The sequence below is a fragment of the Salvelinus namaycush genome, unplaced genomic scaffold, assembly GCF_016432855.1.
Source record: "Salvelinus namaycush isolate Seneca unplaced genomic scaffold, SaNama_1.0 Scaffold155, whole genome shotgun sequence".
NCBI classification, from domain to species: domain Eukaryota; kingdom Metazoa; phylum Chordata; class Actinopteri; order Salmoniformes; family Salmonidae; genus Salvelinus; species Salvelinus namaycush.
In genome coordinates this window covers 254,190-281,971 of record NW_024058286.1, presented here as the reverse complement: position 1 = coordinate 281,971, position 27,782 = coordinate 254,190, and the positions used below count along the sequence as shown (strand labels likewise).

At 47.6% G+C, this 27,782-nt stretch overlaps 1 protein-coding gene across 1 annotated transcript; it reads left to right on the top strand.

Moving 5' to 3' along the window:
• The first annotated feature begins 482 nt into the window (after positions 1–482).
• LOC120037033 (huntingtin-like) lies at positions 483–24,186 on the top strand. Its single transcript, XM_038983256.1, has 11 exons — positions 483–860; positions 3,617–3,700; positions 9,072–9,192; positions 11,871–11,930; positions 12,174–12,253; positions 13,481–13,619; positions 14,361–14,502; positions 18,462–18,640; positions 20,130–20,334; positions 22,764–22,841; positions 23,698–24,186. Exons 1-11 carry the CDS (start codon positions 763–765, stop codon positions 24,135–24,137), a joined length of 1,626 nt encoding a protein of 541 aa, XP_038839184.1. The 5' UTR covers positions 483–762; the 3' UTR covers positions 24,138–24,186.
• The last annotated feature ends 3,596 nt before the right edge of the window (positions 24,187–27,782 follow it).

The window sequence follows — 27,782 nt, the reverse complement described above, 5'->3', positions numbered from 1 at the left end:
TATTGAAATGTTGATATCACACTAATAAGTTTGCGTGCTGAAATACACGGCATGTGACTGCAGGCTAGTGTTTTCCTAATATGTTCAATACGCACTACCTCATCCACATCTCCCCAGAGCAGACACACGCCCGAATCACATGATGATTCTGCCAAGAACGCTCACTTGGAAGGAAACTGCCGTTTTTCCCCCGACTAAACAGTCGGGATTACCGTTAAGGGAATAGAACGTAAACGGTGCAGATGATATACCGTTCTGATATCACCGATTACCGCCTCGTCGTGCAGGATTTCAGCACTCGTGACGCTCAACAACAAAAAGCCGTTCCCCATCCACCCAATCACGGCTGACAACGGCCCTAGCCTCGTCCTTATTGGTGCCCGCTCTTCCTCTGATTGGCTACCGATGTAGCGTTGACCCAACCCTACCCAACTGTCACAGAGCTCCCACTTCCTTGTGATTCTGTCGGGGTGCATCGAAGATGGCTTTGAGTATGGATGGTAGCTACATCAACCAACGTCCTATTCATTTACTGAGACTATTGTAAAGAAATAAAGCATTTTTTTTGCGTCGAAAAGTGAAGGTGGAGAGGCGGCAGTAGTAGTCGCGAGTAGTGTTCACACGCTCGTCGTACTACGGACAGCTCGCTTCCCCGTGCGTTTTTTTTTTTTATTGCCCCCCGGTTGATTCCGATAGCTAGCTAACTGATACTAACGACAATTTTGTAAATATTAGCCAGCTAAGCTAACCACTGCTGGTAAAATGGCCACCATGGATAAATTGATGAAGGCCTTTGAATCTCTCAAGTCATTCCAACAACAACAGGGACCGCCAACGGCCGAGGAGATGGCTCAAAAACAGTAAGTCATGTTTGTATATGGTCATTGTGTTGAGACATTGCTAGCGACGAGTTAAGCGCAAATAAACGGCAGTTGGCTGGCTAGTTAGCTAGCGAAGCTGTTCGCATGTTATTGCGAGTTAGCGATGCTAACCTTATAGCAAGCTAGCTGTCAACGTCGCACCTCCAGTCCAGGCTACCTGTCATAACACACACAAACAGCAACACACAGTTTGCACCCCACGTCTATTTGATAGTTAACGTCAGCTGTCGCTTGTAAACAAATGCTAAGGTGGACTAAATACTACGATATCCTTTCACTAAACTAAAGTATTGGGAAAAATATCAATCAGTTTATTTTCTCTTCTCATACAGTGCAGTTGACAGTTTTGTTTTCCCCACAATCATTCGTTGCTGGTTGTCTAATACACATAGAATTAGCCTTTACATGTAGAATTGATTTCAATACATTTCTTTTATCAAATCAATATAATTACATTTCTATTTGTCACATGCTTGGTAAACAACAGGTGTAGACTAACAGTGAAATGCTTACTGACAGGCCCTTCCCAACAATGCAGAGAGGAAAACATTTAAATAATAACACAAGGAATACAGTGCCTTGGGAAAGTATTCACACCCCTTGACTTTTTCCACATTTGTTGTGTTACCAAGTGGGTTGAAAATGTATTCAATTATATATTTTTTTGTCAACAATCTACACAAAATATTCTAATGTCAAAGTGGAAGAAAATTCGAACATTTTCGGTGAAAAATAAATGAAAAACTCCCTGAGATGTTAGAATCAACTTTGGCAGCCATTACAGCTGTGAGTCTTTCTGGGTAAGTCTCTAAGAGATTTGCACACCTGGATTGTACAATATGTGCACATTATTGTTAAAAAATGTATTCACGCTTTGTCAAGTTGGTTGTTGATCATTGCTAGACAGCCATTTTCAAGTCTTGCCATAGATTTTCAAGCTGATTTTAGGTCAACTGTAACTAGGCCACTCAGGAACATTCAATGTCTTCTTGGTAAGCAACTCCAGTGTATATGTGGCCTTGTGGTTTAGGTCCTGCTGAAGGCAAACTGAACCAGGTTTTCCTCTAGGATTTTTGCCTGTGCTTAGCTCTATTCCATTTATTTTTATCCTAAAAAAAAAACTAGTCGTTGCCAATGACATGCATAGCCATAACATGATGCAGCCACCACCATGCTTGAAAATATGAAGAGTGGTACTCAGTGATGTGTTTTTGCCCCAAACATAATGCGTTGCTTTCAGGACATAAATGTCATTACTTTGCCACATTTTTTCCAGTTTTACTTTAGTGCCTTATTGCAAACAGGATGAATGTTTTGGAATATTTTTATTCTGTACAAGCTTCGTTCTTTTCCCTCTGTCATTTAGGTTAGTATTGTGGAGTAACTACAATGTTGTTGATCCATCCTCAGTTTTCTCCTATCACAGCCATTAAGCTCTGTAACTATTTTACAGTCCCCATTGGCCTCATGGTGAAATCCCTGAGCGGTTTCCTTCCTCTCCGGCAACTGAGTTAGGTATCTTTGTTGTGACTGGGTGTATTGATACACCATCCAAAGTGTAATGAATAACTTCGCAATGTTCAAAGGGATATTTTTACCCATCTACCAATAGGTGCCCTTCTTTTTGAATATCCCTCTGAGCACTGGAAAACCTCCCTGGTCTTTGTGGTTGAATCTGTGTTTGAAATTCACTGCTCGACTGAGGGACCTTACAGATCATTGTATGTGTGGGGTTACAGAGATGAGGTAGTCATTCAAAAATCATGTTAAACACTATTATTGCACCCAGAGTGAGTCCATGTGACTTATTATGTGACTCGTTAAGCACATTGTTACTCCTGAACTTATTTAGGCTCCTTGTCATAACAAAGGGGTGGGAATGCTTATTGACTCAAGACATTTCAGCTTTTCATTTTAATTAATTTGTAAAAATGTCGAAAAACATAATTCCACTTTGACATGATGGATTATTGTGTGTAGGCCAGTGACACAGAAATGAATTCAGGCTGTAACAACAAAACGTGGAGAAAGTCAAGGGGTGTGAATACTTTCAGAAAGCACCTGTACACATATAGGTAGAGATAAAGTGACTAGGCAACAGGATAGATAATAATCAGTAGCAGCAGTGTGTGTGACGAGTCAATGCAGATAGTCCGGGGGTAGCTGTTAGTTAACAATTTAATGAACCATTTAACAGTCTAACTGTAGGTTGTACAGGCATGTACAGTTACCTTGTCATCAGTCTTACCTTTAGCAATAGACTGGCATCACACACACACTCCCCATTGTTGTTCCACTCCGTTAGGCAAGGTAATGCTACCGGTCTGTCTTCTTTTCTTGCATGTGCTGTTAATTAACCCTTTGTTACCTGGTTTCTCTCTGTCTCTCTGCCTCTCTCTGCCTCTCTCTGCCTCTCTCTGTCTCTCTCTGTCTCTCTCTGTCTCTCTCTGTCTCTCTCTGTCTCTCTCTGCCTCTCTCTGCCTCTCTCTGCCTCTCTCTGTCTCTCTCTGCCTCTCTCTGCCTCTCTCTGCCTCTCTCTGCCTCTCTCTGGTTCTCTGCCTCTCTCTGCCTCTCTGTCTCTTTCTCTCACTCACTCACTCACTCACTCACTCACTCACTCACTCACTCACTCACTCACTCACTCACTCACTCACTCACTCACTCACTCACTCACTCACTCACTCACTCACTATTGCTCTCTGTCTCCTTCTCTCTCTCTCCTTCTCTCTCTGTAGGAAGAAAGAGCTGGCCACCACCAAAAAGGACAGAGTGGCCCACTGCCTGACCATATGTGAGAACATCGTTGCTCAGTCTCTGAGGTAAGCCTGCCTGCCACTGATCTGGGATCAGCTCTACCCACTGCCAGTCCCATTATGAAACCATAGGCACATCATTCATAAAACTGACCCTAGATTACTGTTTATAAGTCATTTGAATATATTACATGTACACACACACACACACAGACACACAGACAGACAGACAGACAGACAGACAGACAGACAGACAGACAGACAGACAGACAGACAGACAGACACACAGACAGACACACAGACACACACACACAGACACACACACACAGACAGACACACAGACACACACACAGACACACACACAGACACACACACAGACACACACACAGACACACACACACACACACACACACACACACACACACACACACACACACACACACCCAGTTGGATGTTCCAGATTAGCTCCACTGTTATTGGTAATCAGATGTGGTATTCCTGGTTAGAGGATGTTGCCTCCTCACTGCCTGGTCGATGCAGGAGAACAACAGAAGCTCATTGAGTCATCAACACTTCCACATGGTCTAAACCATTCCGTTTTGAGACGGGGGTGAACAGTTGTGCTAGATATTCATTGGCAAACATTGTCCCGCCCCTAACTGATAGTGGGGTGATAGATGGCCAGTTTCTCTAATGGCTCAGCTCTAGATACATATAGAATGGTGATAGATGTTTCTCTCATGGCTCAGCTCTAGATACATATAGAATGGTGATTGATGGCCAGTTTCTCTCATGGCTCAGCTCTAGATACATATAGAATGGTGATAGATGGCCAGTTTCTCTCATGGCTCAGCTCTAGATACATATAGAATGGTGATAGATGGCCAGTTTCTCTCATGGCTCAGCTCTAGATACATATAGAATGGTGATTGATGACCAGTTTCTCTCATGGCTCAGCTCTAGATACATATAGAATGGTGATAGATGACCAGTTTCTCTCATGGCTCAGCTCTAGATACATATAGAATGGTGATAGATGTTTCTCTCATGGCTCAGCTTTAGATACATATAGAATGGTGATAGATGTTTCTCTCATGGCTCAGCTCTAGATACATATAGAATGGTGATAGATGTTTCTCTCATGGCTCAGCTCTAGATACATATAGAATGGTGATAGATGGCCAGTTTCTCTCATGGCTCAGCTCTAGATACATATAGAATGGTGATTGATGGCCAGTTTCTCTCATGGCTCAGCTCTAGATACATATAGAATGGTGATAGATGTTTCTCTCATGGCTCAGCTCTAGATACATATAGAATGGTGATAGATGTTTCTCTCATGGCTCAGCTCTAGATACATATAGAATGGTGATAGATGACCAGTTTCTCTCATGGCTCAGCTCTAGATACATATAGAATGGTGATAGATGGGCAGTTTCTCTCATGGCTCAGCTCTAGATACATATAGAATGGTGATAGATGGTCAGTTTCTCTCATGGCTCAGCTCTAGATACATATAGAATGGTGATTGATGGCCAGTTTCTCTCATGGCTCAGCTCTAGATACATATAGAATGGTGATAGATGTTTCTCTCATGGCTCAGCTCTAGATACATATAGAATGGTGATAGATGGCCAGTTTCTCTCATGGCTCAGCTCTAGATACATATAGAATGGTGATAGATGACCAGTTTCTCTCATGGCTCAGCTCTAGATACATATAGAATGGTGATAGATGTTTCTCTCATGGCTCAGCTCTAGATACATATAGAGTGGTGATAGATGGTCAGTTTCTCTCATGGCTCAGCTCTAGATACATATAGAATGGTGATATATGACCAGTTTCTCTCATGGCTCAGCTCTAGATACATATAGAATGGTGATAGATGGTCAGTTTCTCTCATGGCTCAGCTCTAGATACATATAGAATGGTGATAGATGGCCAGTTTCTCTCATGGCTCAGCTCTAGATACATATAGAATGGTGATAGATGGCCAGTTTCTCTCATGGCTCAGCTCTAGATACATATAGAATGGTGATAGATGACCAGTTTCTCTCATGGCTCAGCTCTAGATACATATAGAATGGTGATAGATGGCCAGTTTCTCTCATGGCCCAGCTCTAGATACATATAGAATGGTGATATATGACCAGTTTCTCTCATGGCTCAGCTCTAGATACATATAGAATGGTGATTGATGGCCAGTTTCTCTCATGGCTCAGCTCTAGATACATATAGAATGGTGATAGATGGCCAGTTTCTCTCATGGCTCAGCTCTAGATACATATAGAATGGTGATAGATGACCAGTTTCTCTCATGGCTCAGCTCTAGATACATATAGAATGGTGATAGATGGCCAGTTTCTCTCATGGCTCAGCTCTAGATACATATAGAATGGTGATAGATGGTCAGTTTCTCTCATGGCTCAGCTCTAGATACATATAGAATGGTGATAGATGACCAGTTTCTCTCATGGCTCAGCTCTAGATACATATAGAATGGTGATAGATGACTAGTTTCTCTCATGGCTTAGCTCTAGATACATATAGAATGGTGATAGATGGCCAGTTTCTCTCATGGCTCAGCTCTAGATACATATAGAAGGGCCTTTTTAAAGAGATGCTCATCCCTGTACAGGACTGTATGACTGACTACTGGTTCAGTTCCCGCTCAGAGGTCTCTGTTGGCTCTGTTTCTGAAACCACATCTATCATATTGGCTGTAGACTTATAGACCAGTATAGTCAGTGGTTTCTATCTCGGCACAGAGGCACCTTTTAGCAGAGTCGTCAACAACCTGCTCTTCTGGTTGTCAGGGATACGGCTATTTTCAACCTAGCTTCCAGTTCCGCTTGAAAACCGGATGTGAGAACTATGGGCTTAGACGTTCCTCTCACGCCTGCTACGTCTGCTACGTCAGATTAGTCCAGAGGTCATGACCTAGAGACATTACGCAACAAAGAGTGTGTGGGGGGGGATTCAGAACGAGGGGGGGTTAGGAAACGAGGTGTGTGAGGGGGGGTCAGAACGAGGGTGGGTAGGAAACGAGGTGTGTGTGTGGGGGGGTAGGAAACGAGGTGGGTGGGGTAGGAAACGAGGTGTGTGAGGGGGGGTTAGAACGAGTTGTGTGTGTGGGGGGTTAGGAAACGAGGTGTGTGTAGGGGGGTCAGAACGAGGTGTGTGTGTGTGTGTCTGTGTGTGTGTGTGGGGGGGGGAGGGGAGGGGGGTCAGAACGAGGTGTGTGTGGGGGTGGGGTAGGAAAACGAGGTGTGTGAGGGGGGGGTCAGAACGAGGTGTGTGAGGGGGGGTCAGAACGAGGTGTGTGAGGGGGGGTCAGAACGAGGTGTGTGAGGGGGGGTCAGAACGAGGTGTGTGAGGGGGGGTCAGAACGAGGTGTGTGAGGGGGGGGTCAGAACGAGGTGTGTGAGGGGGGGGTCAGAACGAGGTGTGTGAGGGGGGGGTCAGAACGAGGTGTGTGAGGGGGGGGTCAGAACGAGGTGTGTGAGGGGGGGGGTCAGAACGAGGTGTGTGAGGGGGGGTCAGAACGAGGTGTGTGAGGGGGGGGTCAGAACGAGGTGTGTGAGGGGGGGGTCAGAACGAGGTGTGTGAGGGGGGGGTCAGAACGAGGTGTGTGAGGGGGGGGGTCAGAATGAGATGTGTGAGGGGGGGTCAGAAAGGGTGTGTGAGGAGGGGTATCAAAATTAGGTGTGTGGGGGGGGTCAGAACGAGGTGTGTGAGGGGGTGGGGTAGGAAAACGAGGTGTGTGAGGGGGGGTATCAGAACGAGGTGTGTGAGGGGGGTCAGAATGAGGTGTGTGAGGGGGTGGGGTAGGAAAACGAGGTGTGTGAGGGGGGGTATCAGAACGAGGTGTGTGAGGGGGGTCAGAATGAGGTGTGTGAGGGGGGGGGGGGGGGGGGTCAGAATGAGATGTATGAGGGGGGGGTCAGAACGAGGTGTGTGAGGGGGGGGGGGGGTCAGAACGAGGTGTGTGGGGGGGGGGGGGGGTCAGAACGAGGTGTGTGAGGGGGGGTCAGAACGAGGTGTGTGAGGGGGGGTCAGAACGAGGTGTGTGAGGGGGGGTCAGAACGAGGTGTGTGAGGGGGGGGTCAGAACGAGGTGTGTGAGGGGGGGGTCAGAACGAGGTGTGTGAGGGGGGGGTCAGAACGAGGTGTGTGAGGGGGGGGGGTCAGAATGAGATGTGTGAGGGGGGGTCAGAAAGGGTGTGTGAGGAGGGGTATCAAAATTAGGTGTGTGGGGGGGGTCAGAACGAGGTGTGTGAGGGGGTGGGGTAGGAAAACGAGGTGTGTGAGGGGGGGGTATCAGAACGAGGTGTGTGAGGGGGGTCAGAATGAGGTGTGTGAGGGGGGGGGGGTCAGAACGAGGTGTGTGAGGGGGGGGGGGGTGTCAGAATGAGATGTGTGAGGGGGGGGTCAGAAAGGGTGTGTGAGGAGGGGTATCAAAATTAGGTGTGTGGGGGGGGGTCAGAACGAGGTGTGTGAGGGGGTGGGGTAGGAAAACGAGGTGTGTGAGGGGGGGGTATCAGAACGAGGTGTGTGAGGGGGGGTATCAGAACGAGGTGTGTGAGGGGGGGGTCAGAATGAGGTGTGTGAGGGGGGGGTCAGAATGAGGTGTGTGAGGGGGGGGGGTCAGAATGAGGTGTGTGAGGGGGGGGGTCAGAATGAGGTGTGTGAGGGGGGGGTCAGAATGAGGTGTGTGAGGGGAGGGGTCAGAATGAGGTGTGTGAGGGGAGGGGTCAGATTGAGGTGTGTGAGGGGGGGGGGTATCAGAACGAGGTGTGTGAGGGGGGGTCAGAACGAGGTGTGTGAGGGGGGGTCAGAACGAGGTGTGTGAGGGGGGGTCAGAATGAGGTGTGTGAGGGGGGGGGTCAGAACGAGGTGTGTGAGGGGGCGGGGTCAGAATGAGATGTGCGAGGGGGGGGTCAGAAAGGGTGTGTGAGGAGGGGTATCAAAATTAGGTGTGTGGGGGGGGGGGTCAGAACGAGGTGTGTGAGGGGGTGGGGTAGGAAAACGAGGTGTGTGAGGGGGGGGTATCAGAACGAGGTGTGTGAGGGGGGGTATCAGAACGAGGTGTGTGAGGGGGGGGTCAGAATGAGGTGTGTGAGGGGGGGGTCAGAATGAGGTGTGTGAGGGGGGGGGTCAGAATGAGGTGTGTGAGGGGGGGGGTCAGAATGAGGTGTGTGAGGGGGGGGTCAGAATGAGGTGTGTGAGGGGAGGGGTCAGAATGAGGTGTGTGAGGGGGGGGGGGGGTATCAGAACGAGGTGTGTGAGGGGGGGTCAGAATGAGGTGTGTGAGGGGGGGGTCAGAATGAGGTGTGTGAGGGGGGGTCAGAATGAGGTGTGTGAGGGGGGGGGGGTCAGAATGAGGTAGTGGGTGTGTGATGACAGTTCCTCTCTTGTCTCTATGGCTGTGGGATTAGAACGTCTCCGGAGTTCCAGAAGCTTCTGGGCATCGCCATGGAGATGTTCTTGCTGTGCAGCGACGACAGAGAGTCAGACGTCAGGATGGTGGCAGACGAGTGCCTGAACAAAATCATCAAGGTGAGTGAGGACCCCATCTTCTGCTCTCCTCAGACCTATATGTTATGGCTCTCGTTCTCTCTATCTAGTTCTCTCTATTTAGTTCTCTATCTAGTTCTCTCTCGTTCTCTCTATCTAGTTCTCTATCTAGTTCTCTCTCGTTCTCTCTCTTTAGTTCTCTGTCTAGTTCTCTCTCGTTCTCTCTATCTAGTTCTCTCTATTTAGTTCTCTGTCTAGTTCTCTCGTTCTCTCTATCTAGTTCTCTGTCTAGTTCTCTCTCGTTCTCTCTATCTAGTTCTCTCTGTCTAGTTCTCTCTCGTTCTCTCTATCTAGTTCTCTATCTAGTTCTCTGTCTAGTTCTCTGTCTAGTTCTCTGTCTAGTTCTCTGTCTAGTTCTCTGTCTAGTTCTCTGTCTAGTTCTCTATCTAGTTCTCTCTATTTAGTTCTCTCTATTTAGTTCTCTGTCTAGTTCTCTCTCGTTCTCTCTATCTAGTTCTCTCTATTTAGTTCTCTGTCTAGTTCTCTCTCGTTCTCTCTATCTAGTTCTCTCTCGTTCTCTCTATCTAGTTCTCTCTATTTAGTTCTCTATCTAGTTCTCTCTCGTTCTCTCTATCTAGTTCTCTATCTAGTTCTCTCTCGTTCTCTCTCTTTAGTTCTCTGTCTAGTTCTCTCTCGTTCTCTCTATCTAGTTCTCTCTCTTTAGTTCTCTGTCTAGTTCTCTCTCGTTCTCTCTATCTAGTTCTCTCTATTTAGTTCTCTGTCTAGTTCTCTCTCGTTCTCTCTGTCTAGTTCTCTGTCTAGTTCTCTCTCGTTCTCTCTATCTAGTTCTCTCTATCTCGTTCTCTCTATCTAGTTCTCTCTATTTAGTTCTCTGTCTAGTACTCTCTCGTTCTCTCTATCTAGTTCAATTCAATTCAAGGGGCTTTATTGGCATGGGAAAAACATGTGTTAACATTGCCAAAGCAAGTGAGGTAGATATTATACAAAAGTGAAATAAACAATACAAATTAACAGTAAACATTACACATACAGAAGTTTCAAAACAATAAAGACATTACAAATGTTATATTATATATATACAGTGTTGTAATAATGTACAAATGGTTAAAGCACACAAGTTAAAATAAATAAGCATAAATATGGGTTGTAATTCTCTATCTAGTTCTGTCTAGTTCTCTGTCTAGTTCTCTGTCTAGTTCTCTGTCTAGTTCTCTGTCTAGTTCTCTGTCTAGTTCTCTGTCTAGTTCTCTGTCTAGTTCTCTCTCGTTCTCTCTATCTAGTTCTCTCTATTTAGTTCTCTGTCTCGTTCTCTCTATTTAGTTCTCTCTCGTTCTCTATCTAGTTCTCTCTCGTTCTCTCTATCTAGTTCTCTCTCGTTCTCTCTATCTAGTTCTCTCTCGTTCTCTCTATCTTGTTCTCTCTCGTTCTCTCTATCTTGTTCTCTCTCGTTCTCTCTATCTAGTTCTCTCTATCTCGTTCTCTCTATCTAGTTCTCTCTATTTAGTTCTCTGTCTAGTACTCTCTCGTTCTCTCTATCTAGTTCAATTCAATTCAATTCAAGGGGCTTTATTGGCATGGGAAACATGTGTTAACATTGCCAAAGCAAGTGAGGTAGATATTATACAAAAGTGAAATAAACAATACAAATTAACAGTAAACATTACACATACAGAAGTTTCAAAACAATAAAGACATTACAAATGTTATATTATATATATACAGTGTTGTAACAATGTACAAATGGTTAAAGCACACAAGTTAAAATAAATAAGCATAAATATGGGTTGTAATTCTCTATCTAGTTCTCTGTCTAGTTCTCTGTCTAGTTCTCTGTCTAGTTCTCTGTCTAGTTCTCTGTCTAGTTCTCTGTCTAGTTCTCTGTCTAGTTCTCTGTCTAGTTCTCTATCTAGTTCTCTCTATTTAGTTCTCTGTCTCGTTCTCTCTATTTAGTTCTCTCTCGTTCTCTATTTAGTTCTCTCTCGTTCTCTCTATCTAGTTCTCTCTCGTTCTCTCTATCTAGTTCTCTCTCGTTCTCTCTATCTAGTTCTCTCTCGTTCTCTCTATCTAGTTCTCTCTCGTTCTCTATCTAGTTCTCTCTCGTTCTCTATCTTGTTCTCTCTCGTTCTCTCTATCTTGTTCTCTCTCGTTCTCTCTATCTAGTTCTCTGTCTAGTTCTCTGTCTAGTTCTCTGTCTAGTTCTCTGTCTAGTTCTCTCTCGTTCTCTGTCTAGTTCTCTCTATCTAGTTCTCTCTCGTTCTCTCTATCTAGTTCTCTCGTTCTCTCTATCTAGTTCTCTATCTAGTTCTCTATCTAGTTCTCTATCTAGTTCTCTATCTAGTTCTCTCTCGTTCTCTCTATCTAGTTCTCTATCTAGTTCTCTATCTACTTCTCTATCTAGTTCTCTATCTACTTCTCTATCTAGTTCTCTATCTAGTTCTCTCTCGTTCTCTCTCGTTCTCTCTATCTAGTTCTCTCTCGTTCTCTCTATCTAGTTCTCTCTCTCTCCTCCTCTCCCTATATCTCTCTCTTCCTGTATCTCATGGTATTTCTCAGCTCTTTCTGAAGACTCTTCCAGAGGTTCCCACTGAAACCCAAAGGCTGTGTTATATTGTTATATTGTTGTATTGTGTTGTAAACGTAGCAGGTTGTAGTTGTTGTGAACTGTAATCAGTGTTTGTCTCTCTGTCTCCCTCTGTCAGGCGTTGATGGACTCCAACCTGCCTCGACTGCAGCTGGAGCTCTACAAAGAGATTAAAAAGGTGCCGATCGGTTTGTAGATCAAGCTGTTGTTGTTATGGAGTCCTGCTCACTGATCCTCAATGGATTGATGTGGTAACTGATGATGATGATGATGAAGAGTAAGAGTATTATGACAAATGTTAATTGTGATTGACTGTGGTGGTTTTGGTTATGATGATGAGGGGAAATATCAGGATGGTAATGTTTATGTTGATGATGAAGATGATGATGATGTTGATGGTGTGTGTATATCTCTCTGTTAGAACGGTGCCTCTCGGAGCCTGAGGGCTGCTCTCTGGAGATTCGCTGAGCTAGCACACCTCGTCAGACCACAGAAATGCAGGTAGGACACACACACACACACACACACACACACACACACCTGAGTAGGCGCAGTATGCTGCACTTCATACTTTAAATGTATTTATAGAATGTGATGTATGGATTTATACACTATGGTCTAAACTGCATTTTTGTCTGAAGTTGTCCCCTGACGTGCTATCACTTTGCCTGCTCCAGGCCAACTATTATGAGGTGTTGGGTCCTGTGGGGTAATACTATGAGGTGTTGGGTCCTGTGGGGTAATACTATGAGGTGTTGGGTCCTGTGGGGTAATACTATGAGGTGGGGTAATACTATGAGGTGTTGGTCCTGTGGGGTAATACTATGAGGTGTTGGGTCCTGTGGGGTAATACTATGAGGTGTTGGGTCCTGTGGGCTAATACTATGAGGTGTTGGGTCCTGTGGGGTAATACTATGAGGTGTTGGGTCCTGTGGGGTAATACTATGAGGTGTTGGGTCCTGTGGGCTAATACTATGAGGTGTTGGGTCCTGTGGGGTAATACTATGAGGTGTTGGGTCCTGTGGGGTAATACTATGAGGTGTTGGGTCCTGTGGGGTAATACTATGAGGTGTTGGGTCCTGTGGGCTAATACTATGAGGTGTTGGGTCCTGTGGGGTAATACTATGAGGTGTTGGGTCCTGTGGGGTAATACTATGAGGTGTTGGGTCCTGTGGGGTAATACTATGAGGTGGGGTAATACTATGAGGTGGGGTAATACTATGAGGTGTTGGGTCCTGTGGGGTAATACTATGAGGTGTTGGGTCCTGTGGGGTAATACTATGAGGTGTTGGGTCCTGTGGGGTAATACTATGAGGTGTTGGGTCCTGTGGGGTAATACTATGAGGTGTTGGGTCCTGTGGGGTAATACTATGAGGTGTTGGGTCCTGTGGGGTAATACTATGAGGTGTTGGGTCCTGTGGGGTAATACTATGAGGTGTTGGGTCCTGTGGGGTAATACTATGAGGTGTTGGGTCCTGTGGGCTAATACTATGAGGTGTTGGGTCCTGTGGGGTAATACTATGAGGTGTTGGGTCCTGTGGGGTAATACTATGAGGTGTTGGGTCCTGTGGGGTAATACTATGAGGTGTTGGGTCCTGTGGGGTAATACTATGAGGTGTTGGTCCTGTGGGGTAATACTATGAGGTGAACTGGCTCAGGATCTGTTATGTACCCAGTCTTCTGCTGACTGGATTGGTCTCTGACCTCTTCTCTCCCTCCTCCCTCCAGACCCTACCTGGTGAACCTCCTCCCCTGTCTCACCAGGATCACTAAGAGACAGGAGGAGACTGTTCAGGAGACCCTGGCTGCTGCCGTTCCTAAGATCATGTCTGCTCTGGGACACTTCGCTAACGACGGAGAGGTCAAGGTACACACACACACACACACACACACACACACACACACACACACACACACACACACACACACACACACACACACACACACACACTCCTGTGTGTAGAACTCAAAGACCCCCAGAACAACCTCCATTAAAATGTTCTATTAAAAGCCTTGAGTTACAGAGAATAATGGAAGTATTGATGTCCCCTGTCTTCTTTCTGTATCTGTTGTAGAATGAAGCTATAAGGCCAGAGGGGGTGTGGTATATGGCCAATATACCACGGCTAAGGGCTGTTCTTGCGGAGTGCCTGGATACAGCCCTTAGCCGGGGTATATTGGCCATATACCACAAACCCCCTGAGGTGCCTTATTGCTATAATAAACTGGTTAGCAACGTAATTAGAGCAGTAAAAATACATGTTTTGTCATACCCGTGGTATACGGTCTAATATACCACGGCTGTCAGCCAATCAGCATTCAGGGCTCGAACCACCCAGTTTATAATTGTCTGATGGTGTCTGATGGTGTCTGATGGTGTCTGATGGTGAATGATGGTGTCTGATGGTGCCTGATGGTGTCTGATGGTGTCTGACGGTGTCTGACGGTGTCTGACGGTGTCTGACGGTGTCTGATGGTGTCTGATGGTATCTGATGATGTATGGTGGTGTCTGATGGTGTCTGATGGTGTCTGATGGTGTCTGATGGTATCTGATGATGTATGGTGGTGTCTGATGGTGTCTGATGGTGTCTGATCTGATATGTTCAGGTGTTGTTGAAGTCGTTTGTGGCCAACCTGAAGTCCGCTTCTCCTACGATCCGCCGGACGGCCGCCTCCTCAGCGGCTAATATGTGTCAACACTCTAGACGGTCCTCCTACTTCTACACCTGGCTGCTCAACGTCCTGCTGGGTCAGTACCAAACACAACCACCCCTTAGCACAGGGATCATCCATTACACCTGGCTGCTCAACGTCCTGCTGGGTCAGTACCAAACACCACCACCCCTTAGCACAGGGATCATCCATTACACCTGGCTGCTCAACGTCCTGCTGGGTCAGAACCAAACACCACCACCCCTTAGCACAGGGATCATCCATTACACCTGGCTGCTCAACGTCCTGCTGGGTCAGTACCAAACACCACCACCCCTTAGCACAGGGATCATCCATTACACCTGGCTGCTCAACGTCCTGCTGGGTCAGAACCAAACACATCCACCCCTTAGCACAGGGATCATCCATTACACCTGGCTGCTCAACGTCCTGCTGGGTCAGAACCAAACACCACCACCCCTTAGCACAGGGATCATCCATTACACCTGGCTGCTCAACGTCCTGCTGGGTCAGAACCAAACACAACCACCCCTTAGCACAGGGATCATCCATTACACCTGGCTGCTCAACGTCCTGCTGGGTCAGAACCAAACACCACCACCCCTTAGCACAGGGATCATCCATTACACCTGGCTGCTCAACGTCCTGCTGGGTCAGAACCAAACACCACCACCCCTTAGCACAGGGATCATCCATTACACCTGGCTGCTCAACGTCCTGCTGGGTCAGAACCAAACACCACCACCCCTTAGCACAGGGATCATCCATTACATTTAGCCATGGGACGTTTTTCCTTGAGCGGATAGTAGTGTGGGGAAGCGGGGGGTAAAACATAGTTATAAATAATTTGTACCCTGCAGGGATCCCAAACAGATGTAGCGTTTGTGCTATGACCTCATATGTCTCTCTATTTGTGCGTCGGGATACTTGGGAACAGATTTCCTGGTGGTTTTTATAGTCTTTTATGTCCAAAAATAATATATAAAGACTTGCTCAGATAACTTGGGGGTCTAATAGTCTGTTGAGGAACCCTGCAGCTGGAGGGGAAATGAAGACCTGTCCACCCAGCCAATCAGAAGGCAACAGGAAGAGATTAACCATCATGTTTCTGTCCATCCAATCCCTTCAGATGTGTTGTAGTGTTTATGGTGCAGGGGCTTGATTTGGAATTCAAAAGAGGTCTCTCTATCTCCCTCTCTCCCTCTCTCTCTCTCTCCAGGTCTGTTAGTCTCTGTAGATGAGGTGAACATCTCTCTCTCTCTCCAGGTCTGTTGGTTCCTGTAGATGAGGTGAACATCTCTCTCTCTCTCTCTCTCTCCAGGTCTGTTGGTTCCTGTAGACGAGGAACATCTCTCTCTCTCCAGGTCTGTTGGTTCCTGTAGATGAGGTGAACATCTCTCTCTCTCTCTCTCCAGGTCTGTTGGTTCCTGTAGATGAGGTGAACATCTCTCTCTCTCTCCAGGTCTGTTGGTTCCTGTAGATGAGGTGAACATCTCTCTCTCTCCAGGTCTGTTGGTTCCTGTAGATGAGGTGAACATCTCTCTCTCTCTCTCTCTCCAGGTCTGTTGGTTCCTGTAGATGAGGTGAACATCTCTCTCTCTCTCTCTCCAGGTCTGTTGGTTCCTGTAGATGAGGTGAACATCTCTCTCTCTCTCTCTCCAGGTCTGTTGGTTCCTGTAGATGAGGAACATCTCTCTCTCTCCAGGTCTGTTGGTTCCTGTAGATGAGGTGAACATCTCTCTCTCTTTCTCTCCAGGTCTGTTGGTTCCTGTAGATGAGGTGAACATCTCTCTCTCTCCAGGTCTGTTGGTTCCTGTAGATGAGGTGAACATCTCTCTCTCTCTCTCTCTCCAGGTCTGTTGGTTCCTGTAGATGAGGTGAACATCTCTCTCTCTCTCTCTCCAGGTCTGTTGGTTCCTGTAGATGAGGTGAACATCTCTCTCTCTCCAGGTCTGTTGGTTCCTGTAGATGAGGTGAACATCTCTCTCTCTCTCTCTCCAGGTCTGTTGGTTCCTGTAGATGAGGTGAACATCTCTCTCTCTCTCCAGGTCTGTTGGTTCCTGTAGACGAGGAACATCTCTCTCTCTCTCTCCAGGTCTGTTGGTTCCTGTAGATGAGGTGAACATCTCTCTCTCTCCAGGTCTGTTGGTTCCTGTAGATGAGGTGAACATCTCTCTCTCTCTCTCTCCAGGTCTGTTGGTTCCTGTAGATGAGGTGAACATCTCTCTCTCTCTCTCTCCAGGTCTGTTGGTTCCTGTAGATGAGGTGAACATCTCTCTCTCTCTCCAGGTCTGTTGGTTCCTGTAGACGAGGAACATCTCTCTCTCTCTCCAGGTCTGTTGGTTCCTGTAGATGAGGTGAACATCTCTCTCTCTCCAGGTCTGTTGGTTCCTGTAGATGAGGTGAACATCTCTCTCTCTCCAGGTCTGTTGGTTCCTGTAGATGAGGTGAACATCTCTCTCTCTCTCTCTCCAGGTCTGTTGGTTCCTTTAGATTAGGTGAACATCTCCCTCTCTCTCTCTCCAGGTCTGTTGGTTCCTGTAGATGAGGTGAACATCTCTCTCTCTCTCTCCAGGTCTGTTGGTTCCTGTAGATGAGGTGAACATCTCTCTCTCTCTCTCCAGGTCTGTTGGTTCCTGTAGACGAGGAACATCTCTCTCTCTCTCTCCAGGTCTGTTGGTTCCTGTAGACGAGGAACATCTCTCTCTCTCCAGGTCTGTTGGTTCCTGTAGACGAGGAACATCTCTCTCTCTCCAGGTCTGTTGGTTCCTGTAGATGAGGTGAACATCTCTCTCTCTCTCTCTCTCCAGGTCTGTTGGTTCCTGTAGATGAGGTGAACATCTCTCTCTCTCTCTCTCCAGGTCTGTTGGTTCCTGTAGATGAGGTGAACATCTCTCTCTCTCTCTCTCCAGGTCTGTTGGTTCCTGTAGATGAGGTGAACATCTCTCTCTCTCTCTCTCCAGGTCTGTTGGTTCCTGTAGACGAGGAACATCTCTCTCTCTCCAGGTCTGTTGGTTCCTGTAGATGAGGTGAACATCTCTCTCTCTCCAGGTCTGTTGGTTCCTGTAGATGAGGTGAACATCTCTCTCTCTCTCCAGGTCTGTTGGTTCCTGTAGATGAGGTGAACATCTCTCTCTCTCTCTCTCCAGGTCTGTTGGTTCCTGTAGATGAGGTGAACATCTCTCTCTCTCTCCAGGTCTGTTGGTTCCTGTAGATGAGGTGAACATCTCTCTCTCTCTCCAGGTCTGTTAGTCTCTGTAGATGAGGTGAACATCTCTCTCTCTCTCCAGGTCTGTTGGTTCCTGTAGATGAGGTGAACATCTCTCTCTCTCTCTCTCCAGGTCTGTTGGTTCCTGTAGATGAGGTGAACATCTCTCTCTCTCTCTCTCCAGGTCTGTTGGTTCCTGTAGATGAGGTGAACATCTCTCTCTCTCTCTCTCTCTCCAGGTCTGTTGGTTCCTGTAGATGAGGTGAACATCTCTCTCTCTCTCTCTCCAGGTCTGTTGGTTCCTGTAGATGAGGTGAACATCTCTCTCTCTCTCCAGGTCTGTTGGTTCCTGTAGATGAGGAACATCTCTCTTTCTCTCTCTCCAGGTCTGTTAGTCTCTGTAGATGAGGAACATCTCTCTTTCTCTCCAGGTCTGTTGGTTCCTGTAGATGAGGTGAACATCTCTCTTTCTCTCCAGGTCTGTTGGTTCCTGTAGATGAGGTGAACATCTCTCTCTCTCTCTCTCTCTCCAGGTCTGTTGGTTCCTGTAGATGAGGAACATCTCTCTCTCTCCAGGTCTGTTGGTTCCTGTAGATGAGGAACATCTCTCTCTCTCTCCAGGTCTGTTGGTTCCTGTAGATGAGGAACATCTCTCTCTCTCTCTCTCTCCAGGTCTGTTGGTTCCTGTAGATGAGGAACATCTCTCTCTCTCTCCAGGTCTGTTGGTTCCTGTAGATGAGGTGAACATCTCTCTCTCTCTCCAGGTCTGTTGGTTCCTGTAGATGAGGTGAACATCTCTCTCTCTCTCTCTCTCTCTCTCTCTCCAGGTCTGTTGGTTCCTGTAGACGAGGAACATCCTAACCACCTGGTTCTGGGGGTGTTGTTAAACCTTCGCTACCTGATGCCTCAACTACAGCAACAGGACAGGACCACCAGTCTGAAAGGAAGCTTCGGAGTGATGAGGAAGGAGGCAGACTTACAGCCCACGCCCGAACAGCTACTGCAAGTCAGTCTGTGTGTGTGTGTGTGTGTGTGTGTGTGTGTGTATATCAGGTGTGTGTGTGTGTGTGTGTGTGTGTGTGTGTGTGTGTGTGTGTGTATCGTGTGTGTGTATCGTGTGTGTGTATCGTGTGTGTGTATCGTGTGTGTGTATCGTGTGTATCGTGTGTGTGTGTGTGTGTGTGTGTGTGTGTGTGTGTGTGTGTGTGTGTGTGTGTGTGTGTGTATCAGGTGTGTGTGTGTGTGTGTGTGTGTATCAGGTGTGTGTGTGTGTGTGTGTGTAGGTCTATGAGTTGACTCTACACTACACCCAGCATGGTGACCACTACCTGGTGTCTCTGTGTGTGTAGGTCTATGAGTTGACTCTACACTACACCCAGCATGGTGACCACTACCTGGTGTCTCTGTGTGTGTGTGTAGGTCTATGAGTTGACTCTACACTACACCCAGCATGGTGACCACTACCTGGTGTCTCTGTGTGTGTGTATGTCTATGAGTTGACTCTACACTACACCCAGCATGGTGACCACTACCTGGTGTCTCTGTGTGTGTGTAGGTCTATGAGTTGACTCTACACTACACCCAGCATGGTGACCACTACCTGGTGTCTCTGTGTGTGTGTATGTCTATGAGTTGACTCTACACTACACCCAGCATGGTGACCACTACCTGGTGTCTCTGTGTGTGTAGGTCTATGAGTTGACTCTACACTACACCCAGCATGGTGACCACTACCTGGTGTCTCTGTGTGTGTGTAGGTCTATGAGTTGACTCTACACTACACCCAGCACGGTGACCACTACCTGGTGTCTCTGTGTGTGTGTAGGTCTATGAGTTGACTCTACACTACACCCAGCATGGTGACCACTACCTGGTGTCTCTGTGTGTGTATGTCTATGAGTTGACTCTACACTACACCCAGCATGGTGACCACTACCTGGTGTCTCTGTGTGTGTGTAGGTCTATGAGTTGACTCTACACTACACCCAGCATGGTGACCACTACCTGGTGTCTCTGTGTGTGTGTAGGTCTATGAGTTGACTCTACACTACACCCAGCATGGTGACCACTACCTGGTGTCTCTGTGTGTGTATGTCTATGAGTTGACTCTACACTACACCCAGCACGGTGACCACTACCTGGTGTCTCTGTGTGTGTGTAGGTCTATGAGTTGACTCTACACTACACCCAGCATGGTGACCACTACCTGGTGTCTCTGTGTGTGTATGTCTATGAGTTGACTCTACACTACACCCAGCATGGTGACCACTACCTGGTGTCTCTGTGTGTGTGTATGTCTATGAGTTGACTCTACACTACACCCAGCATGGTGACCACTACCTGGTGTCTCTGTGTGTGTGTAGGTCTATGAGTTGACTCTACACTACACCCAGCATGGTGACCACTACCTGGTGTCTCTGTGTGTGTAGGTCTATGAGTTGACTCTACACTACACCCAGCATGGTGACCACTACCTGGTGTCTCTGTGTGTGTAGGTCTATGAGTTGACTCTACACTACACCCAGCATGGTGACCACAACGTGGTGACCGCCTCTCTGGAACTGATGCAGCAGATGTTCCGGACTCCTCCCCCGGAGCTACTGCACATGCTCATTACGCCCGGCAGCGTTCCGCACGCCAGCGTGTTCCGACAGGACGTCGAGAGACGCGCCCACTCCGGCAGCATCCAGGAGTTCATTGGTTAGTTCCACCCGTCAATCAAACGAATACTGCTTGGTCGTTGGTGGATTGCTCTGTCGGTTAAATCTTTAGTTTCAAGTTACAACGCCCAGTCATTGGGTGAATGCTCTGCCAGTCACTGTACAGAGCTCCGCCTCCTGTCTCTGTTCTTTTTTGCTGTCTGCTGATTGGTCCCAAAAGGCTCACTCTACACTGAGTATACAAATCATTAGGAACACCTTCCTAATATTGAGTTGCCCCCTTCTACCCTCAGAACTGCCTCAATTCGTCAGGGCATGGACTCTACAAGGTGTCGAAAGTGTTCCACAGGGATGCTGGCCCATGTTGACTCCAATGTTTCCCACAAGTTGTGTCAAGTTGGCTGGATGTCCTTTGGGTGGTGGACCATTCTTGATACACATGGGAAACTGTTGAGTGTGAAAAACCCAGCAGCGTTGCAATTCTTGACGCACCTGGCACCTCCTACCAGACCCTGTTCAAAGGCACTTGAATATTTTGTCTTGCCCATTCACCCTCTGAATGGCACATATACAATCCATGTCTCAAGGCTTAAAAATCATTCTTTATCCCGTCTCCTACCCTTCATCTACACTGATTGAAGTGGATTTAACAGGTGACATAAATAAGGGATCATAGCTTTTCAACTGGATTCACCTGGTCAGTCTGTGTCATGGAAAAAGCAGGTGTTCTTAATGTTTTGTCTACTCAGTGTATCGTGAACTACTAGTGACCAGAGCCCTATTCCCTATATAGTGAACTACTAGTGACCAGAGCCCTATTCCCTATATAGTGAACTACTAGTGACCAGAGCCCTATTCCCTATATAGTGAACTACTAGTGACCAGAGCCCTATTCCCTATATAGTGAACTACTATAGACCAGAGCCCTATTCCCTATATAGTGAACTACTAGTGACCAGAGCCCTATTCCCTATATAGTGAACTACTATAGACCAGAGCCCTATTCCCTATATAGTGAACTACTAGTGACCAGAGCCCTATTCCCTATATAGTGAACTACTAGTGACCAGAGCCCTATTCCCTATATAGTGAACTACTAGTGACCAGAGCCCTATTCCCTATATAGTGAACTACTAGTGACCAGAGCCCTATTCCCTATATAGTGAACTACTAGTGACCAGAGCCCTATTCCCTATATAGTGAACTACTAGTGACCAGAGCCCTATTCCCTATATAGTGAACTACTAGTGACCAGAGCCCTATAGTAGTGCTATATAGTGCCTATAGGGCTCCTGTTAAAATAAGTGCACCACTTAGGGAATAGGGTGTTAAAAGTAGTGCACTACTTAGGGAATAGGGTGCCATTTGGGATGCAGAGCCTCTCTCACTTACTAAGTCGCGTCTCTTCCTCTGTCTGTCTGGGGTATAATGGCTATTTCCCATGGGGCTTTTCTTCTTTTCTCTCCTTCACTTCCTGTTCCTGTGTGTGTTCTTCCTGTTTCCTGCCTGCAGCCGGGGGCGGGTCTTCCTGTAATAGTCCACTCCTCCTCAGAAAACAGAAAGGTGATTTTATAACTCTCTCTCTCCTGTGTACTGCTCCCTCTATCTGACACAGTGTTTCCCAAACCTCTCCTCCAGCATCCACAGCCATTCAACATGTTTTCATGTATTCCTGGACTAGTTGGTGCATTCCTGGACTAGTTGGTGCATTCCTGGACTAGTTGGTGTATTCCTGGACTAGTTTTGATGCATTCCTGGACTAGTTTTGATGCATTCCTGGACTAGTTTTGATGCATTCCTGGACTAGTTTGATGCATTCCTGGACTAGCACGTCTGATGACACTAAAGAAGAAGGTGGGCCTCAGTTGATCAGTTGAATCAGGTTGTTTTAGCTTTAGAATAGTTGAAATACATGGAAGGACTTGGGGTCCCAGAGGAGAGGTTGGAGAACCATTGGTCTACCACAGCTTTCTCTAACGCTGTGTTACAGTGGTCCTCTTTAACACAGCTTTCTCTAACACTGCTGACTGGTCATGTTGAGACTGTGTTACAGTGGTCCTCTTTAACACAGCTTTCTCTAACGCTGCTGACTGGTCATGTTGAGACCTGTGTTACAGTGGTCCTCTTTAACACAGCTTTCTCTAACACTGCTGACTGGTCATGTTGAGACTGTGTTACAGTAGTCCTCTTTAACACAGCTTTCTCTAACGCTGTGTTACAGTGGTCCTCTTTAACACAGCTTTCTCTAACGCTGCTGACTGGTCATGTTGAGACTGTTACAGTAGTCCTCTTTAACACAGCTTTCTCTAACGCTGTGTTACAGTGGTCCTCTTTAACACAGCTTTCTCTAACGCTGCTGACTGGTCATGTTGAGACTGTGTTACAGTAGTCCTCTTTAACACAGCTTTCTCAAACGCTGCTGACTGGTCATGTTACAGTAGCCATCTTTATCCTGTCTGTGTGTCCCAGGCAAGATGCTGTTGGGGGAGGAGGAGGGGTTGGAGGACGACCCTGAGAGGGCAGAGGTCACCACCGGTGCCTTTACAGGTGAGACAGAATACAGGAACATCACCATTCATATCACTCAAGCTCCTCAAAATTACACTCCTTAGTCTCTAAATGTGTCTGGCAAAGTAAACCTCTTTGCGTTTAAATGACTGACCCTGAAAAAAGGCAAAAGGCCTTCCAAAATGTGGAAGTATTTCTAGTCATTTGTTTCTTCGCCACTCTCTCCACGTGATTTGATCCAGATGTCCAGGTGCCTCGGCGTTCCGTAGAGGAGAACCTACACAGGTTGCAGGATCTGGTCCACTCTTAACATGTTCCTAGAGAGACTCCAAAACAACATATGGCGTCTTAATAACACACAGGCTCTCATCTCTGTCTGGCGCACCTTCCGAGAAGTTATCTAAAACCCAACATCAATTCACTCACAATCCTACTCCTTTGTTCCACGATTAGGATCTATGTTTTGGGGGGGGGGGGGGGGGGGGTGACGTCCTATATCCTTCCATCAGTGGAGTGACGAGGGTGGGGGGGGGTCAGAGGGTTAATGTGACTCATTAGTGTTTTCTTTGTACTCCTCTGTCAATATAAATGACATGAAGAAAAATATTGAATCTCTCTCAAAAGAATACTGGAACCAACCCTAACTAACTGAAAACTAGAAAGACTCAAACCAGGGTTGTATTCATTAGTGCACAAAAAATTATATAAAAAAATATTTGCGACTGAAATTCCAGGTTGTTCCTCTTTGTTTCAGTCGGTTTTCATCTGACCCTGGAGTACTATTTGATCATATGATTGGCTTAATCAGAGTATGAGATACTAACCCCTGTTTGATGTATTGAAAGATGAGGTTGAGAGAGGGTGATGGTTTAATGTGTCTCCCACCTTGACTCAGCCTCTGTCGCGGGCGCCGACGCCACAACCCAGGTGGTCGACATCATTACCCAGCAGCCCCGTCCCTCACAGCATGCTCTGCAGCCCGGCGAGTCCGTGGACCTCGGTGGCGCCTCCTCGGAACAAGGAACGACTGCCCTCGGGACCTCCGGAACCGTCTCCGGCGGCGAGGGAGGGGCGGGGACTCCCGAGTCGCCCAATGACAACGCAGCGGATGAGGACATGCTCAGCCACAGCTCCAGCGGGGCTAACGTTACCCCGGAAACGGCCGACTACGCCACACCGGAGAACGCGGAGATGCCCGACGGGCCCCTGCTGGACCCCCTAGGAGACCCCTCGCTGCCCCCGAGCGCCGACTCATCACAGACCACCACAGAGGGGCCGGACTCGGCCGTCACGCCTTCAGACGTTGCTGAACTCGTAAGTCTGTCTGCCGTGTAGGAGTTACATTCGTTATTAATAGAGAATTAATTTGATTGATTTTACTAGAAGCGAAAACACTTGATTGTCCTCCGATGTTGCTGATCTGGGGGATTAGAGATTGGAGTTGGAATGAGTGATTTGAATCAGTAGAAAGGACAAGGTTTCCCCAGACCATGGAGCTAACCATAGAATTAGACTCAGTAGAATCGACAAGGTTTCCCCAGACCATGGAGCTAACCATAGAATTAGACTCAGTAGAATGGACAAGGTTTCCCCAGAGCATGGAGCTAACCATAGAATTAGAATCAGTTGAATGGACAAGGTTTCCCCAGACCATGGAGCTAACCATAGAATTAGACTCAGTAGAATGGACAAGGTTTCCCCAGACCATGGAGCTAACCATAGAATTAGACTCAGTTGAATGGACAAGGTTTCCCAGACCATGGAGCTAACCATATAATTAGACTCAGTAGAATGGACAAGGTTTCCCAGACCATGGAGCTAACCATAGAATTAGACTCAGTAGAATGGACAAGGTTTCCCCAGACCATGGAGTTAACCATAGAATTAGACTCAGTAGAATGGACAAGGTTTCCCCAGACCATGGATCTAACCATAGAATTAGACTCAGTAGAATGAACAAGGTTTCCCAGCAATGGAGCTAACCATAGAATTAGACTCAGTAGAATGGACAAGGTTTCCCAGACCAGGGAGCTAACCATAGAATTAGACTCAGTAAATGAACAAGTTTCCCAGAGCATGGAGCTAACCATAGAATTAGACTCAGTAGAATGGACAAGGTTTCCCAGAGCATGGAGCTAACCATAGAATTAGACTCAGTAGAATGGACAAGGTTTCCCCAGACCATGGAGCCAACCATAGAATTAGACTCAGTAGAATGGACAAGGTTTCCCAGACCATGGAGCTAACCATAGAATTAGACTCAGTAGAATGGACAAGGTTTCCCCAGACCATGGAGCTAACCATAGAATTAGACTCAGTAGAATGGACAAGGTTTCCCAGACCATGGAGCTAACCATAGAATTAGACTCAGTAGAATGGACATGGTTTCCCAGACCATGGAGCTAACCATAGAATTAGACTCAGTAGAATGAACAAGGTTTTCCCAGTCCATGGAGCTAACCATAGAATTAGACTCAGTAGAATGGACAAGGTTTCCCCAGACCATGGAGCTAACCATAGAATTAGACTCAGTAGAATGGACAAGGTTTCCCAGACCATGGAGCTAACCATAGAATTAGACTCAGTAGAATGGACATGGTTTCCCAGACCATGGAGCTAACCATAGAATTAGACTCAGTAGAATGAACAAGGTTTCCCCAGAGCATGGAGCTAACCATAGAATTAGACTCAGTAGAATGGACAAGGTTTCCCAGACCATGGAGCTAACCATAGAATTAGACTCAGTAGAATGGACAAGGTTTCCCAGAGCATGGAGCTAACCATAGAATTAGACTCAGTAGAATGGACAAGGTTTCCCCAGACCATGGAGCTAACCATAGAATTAGACTCAATAGAATGGACAAGGTTTCCCCAGACCATGGAGCTAACCATAGAATTAGACTCAGTAGAATGGACAAGGTTTCCCCAGAGCATGGAGCTAACCATAGAATTAGACTCAGTAGAATGGACAAGGTTTCCCCAGACCATGGAGCTAACCATAGAATTAGACTCAGTAGAATGGACAAGGTTTCCCCAGAGCATGGAGCTAACCATAGAATTATACTCAGTAGAATGGACAAGGTTTCCCAGACCATGGAGCTAACCATAGAATTAGACTCAGTAGAATGGACAAGGTTTCCCAGAGCATGGAGCTAACCATAGAATTAGACTCAGTAGAATGGACATGGTTTCCCAGAGCATGGAGCTAACCATAGAATTAGACTCAGTAGAATGAAGCGAACCCATCAGTGTGCAGGTTTCTGGTTGGAACCCACTAAATGCCATTGTTTGCATGTGTTAAACACTGAGGCTCACAATTGTTGGCGTAACATTGCTTTGAATGGGAATGTCCGTTCTTCTAATTCTAATTCTATGGTCTGCCCTCCTCCCCCCCCACCCCGTGACACGCAGTCGCGTTCGCGGTTGCCACGGGTGATGGTGGAGTCGCCGTTTGAGGCCCCTCCCTCTCCGACCTCCACCGAGGGTCCAGACGCTTCCGACAGCGACTCTTCCGTCTACTCCTCCTCTACCTCCGTCGCCGCTGCTGCTTCTTCTTCTTCCTCCCTGTCTACTGGCGCCGACACTTCCTCTAGCGGTTGTAGCAAGGTGATTGGCTGATTGGTTGATGATGTCAGAGGGGAGGGGGAAGGGAATACCTGGCTGCAGTTCCGTTTTGTTCTTGTCACACTCGTCCGTCCGACCCCGTCCCCCTTTCCTTAAGACCGGTACGTGCACTCTACTCCCTGCTGAGATTCGCCCCCTTCTCCCCCCTCTCTCGTTTCCATGGCAATCTGATTGGTTGCTTTCCCCATCCTTCTTGTTTGGGGATTATTAGTTTTCTAAGAAAGATCATTGAAACTCTTCAGAAATCTAAAACAAATCCCGTCTCCCCCTCGCTCCCCCTCTCCCCCTCGCTCCCCCTCTCCCCCTCCTCTTCCCTCCTTCCCCCTCTCCCCTCCTTCCCCCTCTCCCCTCACCTCCCCTCGCTCCCCCTCTCCCCTAGCTCCCCCTTTCCCCTCTCTCCCCCCCTACCCCCCCACCCTCCTTAGCTCTCGCTCCCCTCCTTCCCCCTCTTCCTACCCCCTCGCTCCCCCTTCTCCCCTCCTTCCCACTCTCCCCCCTTCCCACTCTCCCCCCTTCCCACTCTCCCCCCTTCCCCCCCTCTTCCCTCCTTCCCCTCTTCCCCCTCCCCCTCCTTCTCCCCTCCTTCCCCCTCTTCCCCCCTCCCCTCCTTCCTCCCCTCCTTCCCCCTCTTCCTCCTCTTCCCCTACTTCCTCCTCTCTCTCCTTCCCCCTCTTCCCCCTTCCCCTCCTTCCCCCCCTCTCCCTCTTCCCCCTCTTCCCCCCTCCCCCCCTTCCCCCCCTCCCTTCCTTCCCCCTCTTCCCCCCTCCCCTCTTCCCATCTCCCCCCCCTCCCCTCCTTCCTCCCCTCCTTCCCCCTCTTCCCCCCTTCCCCTCCTTCCCCCCCTCCCCTCCTCCCCCTCTTCCCCCCCTTCCCCTCCCTCCCCCCCTCCCCCCTCCTTCCTCCCTCCCCCCTCCCCCCCCCCCCCCCCCCCCCCCCCTGCTCCCCCTCTCCTGATCTAGTTATCTCTCTGCTGTGCTTTTCTCTTGTGTTTTGTCTTGTAGGATTATGGAGTGAGTTCTGTAGTAACTGTTAACCCACATCCTGGTTCCTCCTGTGTGCAGGTTGAGTCAAAGCCCAGTTCAGTGTTTTAGTTATAGGGTTGCAAAAATCTGCAGACTTTTCCAGAAATCCTGGACGGGAAGGTTTCCTGCTTATTCCCCTCTGATTCCGGGAATCTTCCAACTGGGATTTTGGGAAAACCTGGGGATTTAGGAAAAGATGCCATAATTTTGCGTCCCAATTTAGAGATCTACCAATGTCCCCTGAGTGCTTCTCAATCCCAAAGGATGTTAAGCAGTAGACTGATTTGTATTAGAAAGGGGGGGATCGGTCTGACTGCTTGAGAAGCGCGTTGAT

Coding starts and splice junctions, on each gene's coding strand:
- LOC120037033 (XM_038983256.1), top strand. CDS start 763: ATGGCCACCATGGATAAATTGATGAAGGCCTTTGAATCTCTCAAGTCA. Junction 3,701..9,071: donor ATCGTTGCTCAGTCTCTGAG/GTAAGCCTGCCT, acceptor CTGTGGGATTAG/AACGTCTCCGGAGTTCCAGA. Junction 9,193..11,870: donor GCCTGAACAAAATCATCAAG/GTGAGTGAGGAC, acceptor TCCCTCTGTCAG/GCGTTGATGGACTCCAACCT.